The sequence below is a fragment of the Balaenoptera ricei genome, chromosome 19, assembly GCF_028023285.1.
Source record: "Balaenoptera ricei isolate mBalRic1 chromosome 19, mBalRic1.hap2, whole genome shotgun sequence".
NCBI classification, from domain to species: domain Eukaryota; kingdom Metazoa; phylum Chordata; class Mammalia; order Artiodactyla; family Balaenopteridae; genus Balaenoptera; species Balaenoptera ricei.
Window position 1 is genome coordinate 63,266,177 of NC_082657.1, and position 11,712 is coordinate 63,277,888.

The window sequence follows — 11,712 nt, forward strand, 5'->3', positions numbered from 1 at the left end:
GCGGGGTCAGGGCCAGCCGAATGACAGGCGGGTGGGGCGGGGCCTGGCTGGCCGCGTGACCGTCGTTGTCGTCACGTGAGGCGGCCCGTCGGGCTCTCAAGATGGCGGTGTGCGTAGCGGTGATCGCCAAGGAGGTGCGTACTCCGGCGGGCAGGCCCGCGCCAGCGTCAGCCTGGCTCTCCGGTTACCCTCCTTCCCTGCCCCAAGGGCTCCGGAGGGTGGGCTCGGGGGCTTTGCCCAGCGTAGGTGGCCAGGGGCGGGCCCGGGGGAGGCGCCGCCCAGACCTGCACCTGCCGCTGCCGAAGCGTCACAGGCCGGGTCTTCCTCTTCCGTCCGGGCCCCCGCTCCGCCCAGCCATCCGTCCGCGGGCTTTGTGGTTTCCTGCTCCCGAGTCTACACGTCCACTTCTGTCCATCCTGCTCGGCCGCGCGCTCCCAACGGCCAGGCCGTCGACGCCCGAACGAGTGACTGTTTCCTCTCCGCTCAGCAGCCACAAGTCAGACCGTTGCACACCTCTGCCTAGAAACCTCAACGGTGGCTTCTCATTGCCTTAGGATCACGTCTGAATAATCCCCTCCCCGTACCACAGACACCCTCCACTGCAGCTGACGGACTTACCTGCAGCTCCACCCCCCCCCCCGGCAGGCTCTGCTCTCTCACCTCTGGGCCTTTACACCTGGAACCCCTTCCTCCCTCTCCCCCACTCCCGTCCCCTCCACTGGCCACCATCGATTTCACTTTCTCTAGAAAGCTCTTTCTGAATCCTAAGATTGAGCTGCGTGGCCATCCACGCGCTCCTACTGCACGGAGCCGTGGTGTCCGCCCCGGCCTTTTGAAAGACTAGGCTTCTGAGGCGGTTTTCCCGTGAAGCTCTTGTTATGCTGGCTTCCGCCTTAGCACTTGCTGCGTTATTTGTTGGTGGGTTTGTGGACTGTCTGCTTCACCTGTCATCTCCATCAGGGTGGGGACAGGGTTGTGTACGCTATATCTGTGCAGTGCCAGGCCTGTGGGAGCCTGGGAAGACGCTGGTAACTCCGGGGTTAGGTTGCTCGGAAATGGCTCTGCAGAGATGAAGGAGGTCTGAGACGAGCCTTGACGGGTTTAGAGGGAACCTGCCAGTGCCTCTGAGACTGCAGGAGCTGCAGTGTTGGGAAACAGCCAGTATGATGGGGCCAGGAGGAGGGCACGTGCTAGGATGGGGCCCTGCTCAGAAGGTGAGTGACAGGCTGCGCTCAGACGCACTTCTCAGAGCCGTCTTCTCTTTTCTGCCCATCCTACCCATGCCCCTTTGCAGACAGTATGAAAACCTCCTCAGATTAGATTGGGTGCCCTGAAGGCAATGCCCACGGCAGTTTGAAGGATTTTTTTAAAATTAATTAATTAATTTATTTATTTATTTTCGGCTGCGTTGGGTCTTCGTCGTTGGGCCTTTGTTGCTGTGCGTGGGCTTTCTCTAGTTGCAGCGAGCGGGGGCTACTCTTTGTTGTGGTGCATGGGCTTCTCATCGTGGTGGCTTCTCTTGTTGGGGAGCACGGGCTCTAGGTGCACGGGCTTCAGTAGTTGTGGTGCGTGGGCTCAGTAGTTGTGGCTCGCGGGCTCTAGAGCGCAGGCTCAGTAGTTGTGGTCCACGGGCTTAGTTGCTCCGTGGCATGTGGGATCTTCCTGGATCAGGGCTCGAACCCGTGTCCCCTGCATTGGCAGGTGGATTCTTAACCACTGCGCCACCAGGGAAGTCCCAGTTTGGAGGATTAAGCAGTGGATTTTGGGGAGTGAGAGCGTATTCCATGGATAATTGGCACTTGGCCGATCTGCCCTCCTGAGTGCCCCGTGGCCTTGTTTTCCAGGCCAGCGCACATGGGGTGGATCCTTGTCACTTCAGCCGCCGTCATCTTTTTCTTGCAGAATTACCCTCTTTACATCCGCAGTGTCCCCACGGAGAATGAGCTCAAGTTTCATTACATGGTGCACACGTCCCTGGACGTGGTGGACGAGAAGATCTCAGCAATGGGGAAGGCCCTGGTGGATCAGAGGGAGCTCTACCTGGGCCTGCTGTACCCCACAGAGGACTACAAGGTGTATCCTCGCGCCTGGCAGCGGCTTCGAGTCTGGGGATTGCCTGCAGTCGCAGGGCGCACTGTAGGCGTTAGGTCCCCTTGAAAAGCATCTCGTAACATCACTTGAAAAGGAAAAAAGATGCGGGCTTTTGGCCAGTGGGGTTTTAGAGCAGCTTGAGGACAATTAGGACCTCACACCCTTTTTTCTTTAATTAGGAGGATAATGTGAGAACAGCAGGCTTGAATTGCCTTGTGACAGTCCCCACCTGTCCCTTGGGTTTGTGGAGGAACTGGGGACTCTCTGGCTTCATGCCGTCTCAGCGGGGCCGCCACCTCCTGAGCAAGGGGTCATTGTTCACACTTTTTTTTTTTTTTTTAGTATTTATTTATTTAGGCTGCACAGGGTCTTAGTTGCGGCATGTGGGATATTCCTTGCAGTGTGCAGGATCTTTTGTTGCGGCATGTGGACTCTTAGTTGCAGTATGTGGGATCTAGTTCCCCGAGCGGGGATCGAACCCGGGCCCCCTGCATTGGGAGCGTGGAGTCTTAGCCACTGGACCACCAGGGAAGTCCCCACTCATCTCTTTGCCAGGCCCAGCCTCACCAGTCACTGTAAGATCTTGACCAGTCCTTGGGACAAATGGCTCGAAACCCATGGAGTTCAAAGACATTCCCACAAGCAGTAACGAGCTCGCCCAGTGTCACTGCCTGGAGCCACTGTTCCGCAGGATAGAGTGGCCTTTAGAGGTGTGGGTACCTTAGGCAGGATTCGCTTCATTTGTGCAACCTCTGGTCTTGCAGTTAACCCTTCCCAGCTGGGAACTGATGCAGAGAGAAGGCGAGGTGGCCCAGGGTTTGGGCAGGTTGCCCCGGGGCTTGAATCATGGTAAGGCTAAGCTCCCTGCCCTTTGCTCCCGCGGTAAACACTAGAAGCTGTCGAAGGAAGTGTCCAGCCACGCCTGGTACAGTCCTGTGCCCTCCTGGCACTGTGGGGCTGGCCCAGCCTGGGGCACTTGTTGTGATGCAGGTTGTCATGCTTCTCCAGAGCAGCTGAGCAGCCGGGGGACGTGCACAGATGGCCTTCCTCTCGCAGGCTCTGCACGGTGATGCCGTGCTTGGGGCTGTCACAGAGGCCCCGTGCTAAGAGCGTGTTCCCTAACCAGCTGTGCAGATACGGCTACGTGACCAACTCCAAGGTGAAGTTTGTCATGGTGGTGGATTCCTCCAACACGGCGCTCAGAGACAACGAGATTCGCAGCGTGAGTGTGGGGGCCGGTGGGTGCGCCTGGCCGCTCGGTTTTCCGTCTTTGTTCAGAAATGCTGAGAAGCCCGAGCGTGGCAGCAGCTGTGTGTACTTGCACATGTGAATTAAACACGTTGGTTCTTGTTTCAGATGTTCCGGAAGCTGCACAACTCCTACACAGACGTGATGTGCAACCCCTTCTATAACCCGGGGGACCGCATTCAGTCCAGGTGGGCGTGGCGCCTTCTCAGGTAGCCCCCGCCTTGCTGAGAGGCAGCGATTCTGCGAGGCAGGGAGGGAAGGTCTTTTTAAGCGACGGGCACTGTCCCTCTAAGGCAGCCATTCTGAAGAGGCAGAACCCTGTTTTTCCAAACAAACTCTTCCTTGGATCTCCAGATCAACAGAAGGGGAGTTGGGGAGCAGGGGGTGCAGAACTTGCCCATCTGGTCTCCCAGGTCTGCTCAGCAGGTCCTGGGGCGCCTCCCCAGATCCCAGCGAGGGCCCAGGCATATGGACAGGAGCCTCCCGGGAGAAAACGTCCTCCTGTCGCCGCCCGATTTTGACTTTGACGTTGAACTTAGACGATTAGGAAGTTAGGTTGCAGGTGTCTTCCAAATAGCCTTCAGGTAAGCACAGACCTGACCTCTGGACGTCACAGTGATGCTTCCCAAAGACGCATTCACGAGCACGTGCTCGAGGCCTGCCCTGGGAGTTCCCTGCGTCCCAGACACGGTTCCCGAGGGGTTCCTTGTAGCCGGCAGGTGACCCCAGCCAGGGGAGATGACCCCTTCCTATGGCGCCTTCCCTCAGTGGTGACAATGTGTCTTGGGTCATCCTGGGTCCCACCCCGGCCTGGAGACCCAGCAAGGGCAGCACCGTGGGAAACCGCACGGGAGTGAGGTGGAGACTCAGATTCTCACCGCCCGACGTGGCGGCATGCACGTCCTGGCCTCAGCCAGTCTTACTCACCTGGACCTCAGAGACTGACATCTCTGCCAGCCCGGATGGAGGGCCTGGGTCTGCTTCTCTCATTGTCTGTTTCTCTTTGCAGGGCCTTCGATGGCATGGTGACGTCCATGATGATACAGGTCTGTTGAGGAGAGCTCTGCAGCCCGTGGCTGGAAGGAATCGTTCTGTGCATAACCGTGTTGTTCAGATGTATCTTTATTTTCACTTGTCTCCTCTTGGGTGTCATGGACGTGCCGCTGGGGGCAGGGCCTCATGCACAGTGCCTGTTGACTAAAGGTCTTGTGAGATCAGGTTTGGCTTTTTCCTTCTGCGTCAGCAGAAGGTTTAACTAAAGACAGTTTAGGGACTTACCTGGCGGTCCAGTGGTTAGGACTCTGCGCTTCCACTGTAGGGGCCGCAGGTTCAATCCCTGGTCAGGGAACTAAGATCCTGCATGCCGCATGGCATGGCCAAAAAAAAAAAGGAAAAAGTTGATGTGGACTTTTCAGGGACAGAGCAGATCAGGGACCAGGTAGAGCAGGAGCTGTTGTCCCCACGAGGCACAAAGGGGCAGGGGGAGCAGGGTGGCAGGAGCTCTCGGAGCCCAGAAGAGGCTGCGAAGGGAGGGGCAGAGGACCCGTGGGCCGGCCGCCCCCTCCAGTGGCTCAGCAGGTGGGCAGATCTGGAGGGGTCGGCCTTCTGTGCCCAGAGCCGGATTAGAGGGGCACATGGGACGGCCTGCACACCTGCCCCCGGGGGGAGGGGCCTTCCTCCTCCTGGTCTTGCCCGGCCCTGGGAGGCCACCCTCCTGAGACCGTGTAACTACAGCGTCTTCGTCAGCTGCTGCTGGGCATCGAACGAGCAAACGCCAAGGGTCCCCTCCTGCCTGTTAGTGCCCTGAGGTTCCGGATGGCCCGAGGGCCAGGCGGGTGTTGGGAGATGAGCCCCCTTCCCTGCTGACCCCCGGGCCCCTGGGCAGGCTGTGGAAGGGGCGCTTACACGTGAGGAGGGGCTGCTTCCCCAGAAGCCTGCTTGGTCAAGGTTGATCACAGTTCTAAGTAACTGACCGTGACTGAGGCCACAGCCCCTTCTGGGATCAGGTGACCCAGGTTCTAGTGCACGTTGTCATTTGGTGACGGCGTCTCTGAAGTGGAAGAGGTCCTCCTGGGCCTGAGCCACCTCCACAGTCTGCTCTGTGTGGTCTCAGCGTGGCTGGCTTCCTTGATCAGGCACCCCAAGACACCACGAGCCCCTCCCGCCCCCTCAGTCACTGTGGAGAGGGTCTCTGACCAGGAGGAAGGTGGGAGGGTGGCTCAGACCCGCCAGGAACGGGCAGGCTGTGAGCTGTGAGCATCGTCGGCCCAGGGCTGGAATCGGGATGCACTCTGCTCTGCTTGTCTTCGGGTTTCCTTCCTTTCCTACGGGCACAGGATTACAGAAGTAAACAAACGAACAAAAAACAGCTCAGAGTGTGTGTTAAAGACACGCGTCCCGGGCTCCCCCCCGGCCCTGCCTCGCCTGCCACAGGTGGAATTGCAAGACCTAGAAGAGGGCTGAGAAGTGCGACCGGCAGGTGTTGGTCTGATGCAGGCCACCCTCACACGCGCTTTCTCCCCACAGTCCATCCTCAGCTCTCTGGTTGAGTTTTTACTTAGTAATCTCTCCTGCCTGAGTAATGGCTGAGGCAGGGACTACAGGTTGCCAAGCCAACATCCATTCTCCCTTGCTTGCTTACTAACAGAACGCTAGTGTTATTGGGGACAATTGGCTAGACAAAATATACTTCCTGCCCTCGCAAGGGTAGGTAGTTATGGCATGTAAGTGGATGGTGTTGGGACGTACTTGCAGGAAGGATACTTAAAAGGGGGAATTCAGCTGGCAGTACCTTCATCTTTACCCTTCTTCCTTCCTGGAACTTGGACGTGATGGCTGGAGCTCAGGCAGCTATCTTGAGAGCATGCAGGCGAGATTCATCCCCTAAGGATGGGGAACAGAAAGCTAGAAGGAGGCTGGGTCTTTGCTGACATACCAGCCCTGGACTACTTATGTTCAGCATTTTTTTTTTAATGAGAAAATGAAACCCCTATCTAGTTGAAGCTACTGCTATTTGGGTTTTTCTGTAGATGGAGCCAGAACAACCCATAATGGTTTTACATTTGAGGTTTTTCACATGCATTGTTAGGTAGCATTTCCATTTTAAGTCTGAGAAAATCAAGGGTTAGACGTAATCTGCTAGCCTTTGCTTTGCCAACAGAACTGTCAGATGGCAGTTTCATCTGAACTTTTTGCATCTCTGTACTGTGAGGCTAGCCTCATTGAGGGCCACCTGCCTGCCCATCCCCTGCCACCCCAGGCGCATCCGCGCCCCAGGGCTGAGCCCCATCAGATGCAGCCCCTACTCAGCCCTTGGCTGTTGCTCCAGGTGCTTCTGCTGAAGTTCTGTCCTCCCTCCCCATCAGCATTCCTTCTCCTCCCTTCTTCCCCGGGCCAGACGGGCAAGAGGATCCTGCGTGTCTTGGCTTTCTCTGGGCACAGCTGAGAAGGTGTGGGTCGGAGCCCTGGCCGCCCACGTGGGCTGCTTGGGCCTGAAATCCACAGGAAAGGAGGGACTCAAGGGCCCACTCTCCTCACAGTGGCCACACAGAAGGGATTAAGAAGATACTTCTGAAAAGGGACCAGTTCCTTGGGGTAGAAGCCTGTCTGCAGGTCCTTACACAAAAGCAAACTGCACAATGAATGCGTCAAGACCAATGCACATCCTTGCCAAGGAGGAGACTGGCACAAGGTACAGAGCGGCAGGAGCTGGTGCTTCATAAAGTTCAGCTCCAGGAACTACATCTGGACGGCCTCCCTCTCCTGCAGCCCCCAACTGCACGTGATCCAGGCCTGGCTCCGCCCTGAGCCACCCAGCAGCCTTGGCAAGCTCCCTGCCACTCAGCCCCTCCTACCCACATTCTCCAGGGGCGGGTGGTGGTGCGTGTGTGTGTGCGCACGCGTGTGCGAGTGCACGTGAAAACAAATCTATGCTCTCACATTTCTGGAGGCCAGAGTCAGAAATCAAGGTGTCGGCAGGACTGGTTCCTTCTGCAGGCTCTGAAGGAGGGTCTTTTCAGCCTCTCCAGCTTCTGATGGCTGCCAGCGACTGTTGGGGCTCCTTGGCTTATGGATACATCACTGCAATCTCTGCCTCTGTCTCCACGTCACCTTCTCCGTGTGTCGGTGTGTCTCGTACCGTGTGTGTCACTGGGTTTAGGGCCACCCAGGTGATCCAGGGAGATCTGATCTCCAGATCGTTAGCTTAATCACGTGTGCAAAAACCCCTTTTCCAAATAAGGTCACATCCACAGGTACTGGAGATTAGGATGTGGACATATTTTTGGGGGGGATTGTCATTCACCCCACTACAAGGGCCAGTGCTGACCCCAGATCACAAGGGGAGTGTGAACCTGGCCAGATGGACACACGGATGGAGAGCAGAGGCGCGCCCTTCCGAGAAAACACTTCACTGGTGCTGGAGAGGGGACACTGGGGACTGGGGACCGTCCACCTGTGGGTAGCTTAAGGACCTGATAATCAAAAAAGTACAAGGCAAAGAGGGTTGCTTTAGAAAAGCCCAGGCTGAGATTTTTTAGTGGTTATTTAAGGCCAGGACCGGGTGTGTCTGCAGCTGGGCCCCAGAGCTTCCTTTCCCCACTCCAAATGCAGTCAGAGGGCAGAGAGCACGCTGCACCCTCAGGGAGGGAGAGAGCGGGGCGTCTGCCGCAGAGAGGAGCGCAGGCAGGGCGCCCGCCATGGAAGCCCCTCTGCGTCGCTGTGTGATGAGGCCCAGGCTTGCGCCAGGTGCCGCGGGCGCACCCTTCTGCAGGGCCTCACAGGTGAGGGCCCACAAGGCGGCGTCTGTGTCACTCGTCATGGGGGAGTGTGTGCCCCGGAGGCCACCAGACCCGAGGTGAGGCGCGGGGGCTGGCGGTGACGCCGGAAAGCCCAAAGCTGCCGCTTGGCTGCCAGGAGTGAAGGGGGTAGAGCTGGGTCTGGGATCCACAGCCGCATCCCATCCCCCGCCTTCTCTGCACAGCGTGCACCGAGGAAACAGCGTCCAGGTGAGGCGAATAAAGCGGGGCGGTCTGTTGCCATGTGCTTTTAAAAAATATTCAAGTTTAATAATTTATGCTTTACCAGTAAGACACACGTTTCTACTTTTCTGTAAAAGGCGTTAGTGGAACAGTCCTGAGTATGCCGACCCGAAGCTGACCCAACGCTGCCTGGGCCTCACCTGCCCGCAGCTTTGCCCGGTGCCCTCCAAAGCCCCGACCAGCCCGCGTGCCAGGCCCACCCCGTGCCCTGCTTCGTGACCGGTGGCTTCGGCCGTGGGGTCTGGGCCGTCCTCCCGCCGAGGGAAGGGGGACGGATAGTTATTCTGCGCGGAGTAAATGGTCCCACGAGGAGCACGGCTGTCTACTCCTGACCCAGCCGCAGCCCCACTCTCAAAATCGGGCCCTCCCTTCAATACGGTGAATACCACGGTGAGAACCTTCCGCGCCCCCTGCCCGGAGAGAGACCGGGGGGCGAGCGGCTTCCAGGGCTCCGCCCACCGGACCCAGCCAGGTCCAACAGAGCCCCGCCCACCGGGCCCCGCTCCAATAGGATTCCGCCCTCCCAGGGCCCAGCCCACCGGTTCCACCCCCGTGGTCTGAAACGGGCCCCGCCCTGGAAGTTGCTGTGAGGGAAGGGTCCCCCCCTGGCGCCTGGGTGTCCCCGAAGGCCCCCGCGGTCCGTGGAGCTGATCCCTGGTAAATTGGTTCTTTTGGGCAGCACCTGGAATCAAAGGCCGAGTCCGCCTGAGACCTCTGTTCTCACACCCTCCTCCCCAGCCCAGGGCCGAGACCAGGGCTAAAGCTACCTCCAGGAAGCCTTCCTGGGTTTCCCTGCTGAAGGCTCACAGGCAGGTGAACACAGGCCCCAGCACCCACCAGGCCCCTGAGGCATCAGATCTTAACCTGTTCCCAGCCCCTGTCAAGCCAACATCTACCCCTGCAGGGGGGGTCAGGAAGGAAGCCTCCCCAGGGCTACACCCAGGCCAAACCCACTGGGGTCTGAGGTACCCCGACACCACCCAGCGGATGTGCGCAAACACCGGACACTGGAGAAGGGTCAGGCTGGGGCAGCTGCGTGTCCTCGGGCAGGTGCCTCAGCCTCTCCGTGCCTGCTTTTCCTGTCCCCTCGGAGATTAATGGGTTAACGTAGAGAAGCTCAGAGCAGAGCCCTGCCCCCCCCCCCGCCCCCGCAGTGACTGGTGGGGGACACACACCTTGATGACCCGGCCTCGGAAGACGCTCTTGTCCAGCTCCACAGCGGCCTGGGCCGAGCTCTCGGTGGCAAACTCTATGTATGCATAGCTGGGGCAGGGCGGGGGCAGGTGAGGGCCACGCTCACCCACGCAGAGCTGTGCCCGCCCCCCGGGCACCCGGCCCCTCCCCGAAGCCCCAACTGACCCCTTGGGGTGTCCGGAGAACTTGTCGCACAGGATGGTGACCCGCTGGATCTCCCCGCAGTGGTTGAAATAGGCCTCCAGCTCCTGGGCTGTGCCCCCGTAGTCCACCTGACAGGCATGGACCCTGGTGGGGGGCCTTCTGCAGGGGCCTCCGCCTCCCAGGGTCTCCTGCAGCACGTTTTCTTGGTAGAGAGGGGTTGATTGGGCCCCAGGGTGAGGGTGGTAGCCTAGACCTCTACCCCCAACCCCTGCCGGGGGAGTGGACTGACTATCCAGAGGACGCTCCCCAGGTTGACTGGCCTGTGCAAAGGGCGCCTGGCTTTTTCAAGTGGGACTCGTTGCCAATAATCTGCCCACTGGGAGATCTCACGTGGAAATCCCGAATCCCAGCCCACAGTGGGAAATCAGGCCTGACCACAGAGGGTCCACGCTCCCTCATGGGGACAGCCCCCTCGTCAGAGCCCCCCTCCTGCTTCTCCCTTCCGGGCCTATGTGGCTTTTGAGTTTGCTACCCATACTGTCTCTTCCTTTAATCCTCACAGCCAGGAGGCGGCTGCAGACCCGGTGCTGCTGGGTCGACCCCATCCCGCCCCCCTCCCCCCACTCACGTTGCCCACGTAGACGGATCTGTGATCGGCCTCCACCGCCTCCGTGGGGCTGTCTGTGGAGAGAGGGGTTTCAGGACCAGGGGGCTTGCCCTGGGCAGGGGGCTCCCGGCAGCTGCTAAGGGCAGGCACCTCACGTTGGTGGCTCAGTCCTCGCTCCTCGGGGAAGAGGGGCACCTGGGTTCTTGGGGAAGAGTACCCCTTGGGGCCTATCTAGAAGGACCCACTGCCAGGCCAGACCTCGTGGAAACCCTGGCCTTTCCCCGGGAGCCCACACTTTTCCTGCAGCAGCTCGCAGCTCATCCCCACTTACCCTCGCGCCCGAGGACTTGGGGGCCACGGCCCAGGGAAGGGGTCGGCCCGGCCCGCTGGTTCCTACCTGTCTCGGGGCTCAGCAGCTGCCCGGCCAGCAGGGCCGTGGCGTCTTCCTCTTCCCCCTCTGGGCCCTGCTCCCCGGGCGGCTTCGGTCGCTGGGCCTGCTCCATGGCCCACAGCTTCAGTTTGATGGCTTCCAGCTCCTGCCAGCACACGGCCCAGGCTGAGCCCGGAGGCGGGACAGCCCCCAGGCTCCCCTGGAGGGAGGGCAGAGGGGAAGGGGGCCTGACCCTGCCTGTTCTCAGGGTCATGCTGGGGGCTCCCCGGGGTGGGGAAAGGGAAGGCCACACGGACTCGGGCCTGGAGAGAAGCCCCTGTAATCCACCCCCAACACACAAAGTCCCCTTCAGGGCAGAGAGGCCACCCTGCCCTTTCCAGCCTGTGCACAGGTGGGCGTCCCTACACCCTCTTCCAGGCATGGGGACAGTGGCCCTCTTGGCCCTCTCACCCCTGGGGTCAGAGCTGCAGCCGTCTGTCCCCCTGCCCCCATGCACGGGGTTCCCCAGGTTCCCGAGATCCCAGCCGGCCTCCACCAGGTGCTCCGCGCCGCTGTTACCTGGTCAGGTAACGGGCACTCGGCCAGGTGCCCCCTCTCCAGGAGAGGCAGCAGGAAGCCTGCGTCTTCCTCGTGCTCTTCCGCTTCCCCCGTCTCCTCCTCCTCCCTGTCCCCAGCCCCCGGGCCCAGAGGGGTCTTCTCGGCCCGGCTCCAGGCCCCCCAGCCCTGGGCCTCGGGGTCTGAGGAAGCCCTGCTGAGCCAGGCCTCAGTGGGGGGCGGGAAGAGAGCTCGGCTGAGGAAGGGCCACATGGCGGATGGGGCAGGAGGTGGCAGGCAGAGCCTCCGCGCTCGCCTCCGCGCTCGCCTCCGCGCTGCCGGCACCTGCCTGCACCCTCCCGGGCTTTAAGCCCTCCCCCAGGCCAGGTGTTCCCACTAGAGGCTTCAGAGGCCTCCCGGCTGGGGCCGAGCCTCCATCCTGGCTTCTGGGCCCTGAGGGGTCA

General features: G+C 60.1%; 2 protein-coding genes across 4 annotated transcripts; one reads left to right on the top strand and one right to left on the bottom strand.

Moving 5' to 3' along the window:
• Window positions 1-67: 67 nt before the first annotated feature.
• Window positions 68-5,707, top strand: TRAPPC2L (trafficking protein particle complex subunit 2L). 2 transcript variants are annotated; one of them, XM_059904313.1, is made up of 6 exons: window positions 68-134; window positions 1,903-2,136; window positions 2,856-2,940; window positions 3,218-3,313; window positions 3,448-3,527; window positions 4,349-5,707. In XM_059904313.1, the coding sequence occupies exons 1-5, from the start codon at window positions 102-104 to the stop codon at window positions 3,501-3,503; spliced, it is 504 nt and encodes a 167-aa protein (XP_059760296.1). In that variant the 5' UTR covers window positions 68-101; the 3' UTR covers window positions 3,504-3,527; window positions 4,349-5,707. The 2 variants fall into 2 exon arrangements, with proteins under 2 accessions (XP_059760296.1, XP_059760297.1); XM_059904314.1 differs by lacking the exon at window positions 2,856-2,940 and having other exon boundaries at window positions 1,903-2,075; window positions 3,226-3,313.
• A 2,935-nt stretch (window positions 5,708-8,642) lies between these two features.
• On the bottom strand, window positions 8,643-11,712 carry PABPN1L (PABPN1 like, cytoplasmic). 2 transcript variants are annotated; one of them, XM_059904311.1, is made up of 7 exons: window positions 11,273-11,712; window positions 10,721-10,859; window positions 10,345-10,397; window positions 9,738-9,844; window positions 9,554-9,641; window positions 8,918-9,060; window positions 8,749-8,788 (listed from the first exon to the last, which is right to left on the bottom strand). In XM_059904311.1, the coding sequence occupies exons 1-7, from the start codon at window positions 11,519-11,521 to the stop codon at window positions 8,749-8,751; spliced, it is 819 nt and encodes a 272-aa protein (XP_059760294.1). In that variant the 5' UTR covers window positions 11,522-11,712. The 2 variants fall into 2 exon arrangements, with proteins under 2 accessions (XP_059760295.1, XP_059760294.1); XM_059904312.1 differs by lacking the exon at window positions 9,554-9,641 and having other exon boundaries at window positions 8,643-8,788.

Coding starts and splice junctions, on each gene's coding strand:
- TRAPPC2L (XM_059904313.1), top strand. CDS start 102: ATGGCGGTGTGCGTAGCGGTGATCGCCAAGGAG. Junction 135..1,902: donor TAGCGGTGATCGCCAAGGAG/GTGCGTACTCCG, acceptor TTTTTCTTGCAG/AATTACCCTCTTTACATCCG. Junction 2,941..3,217: donor GCCCCGGGGCTTGAATCATG/GTAAGGCTAAGC, acceptor TTCCCTAACCAG/CTGTGCAGATACGGCTACGT.
- PABPN1L (XM_059904311.1), bottom strand. CDS start 11,521: ATGTGGCCCTTCCTCAGCCGAGCTCTCTTCCCGCCCCCCACTGAGGCC. Junction 9,642..9,737: donor TTCTCCGGACACCCCAAGGG/GTCAGTTGGGGC, acceptor GCCCTGCCCCAG/CTATGCATACATAGAGTTTG. Junction 8,789..8,917: donor AGACCACGGGGGTGGAACCG/GTGGGCTGGGCC, acceptor CTCTCCGGGCAG/GGGGCGCGGAAGGTTCTCAC.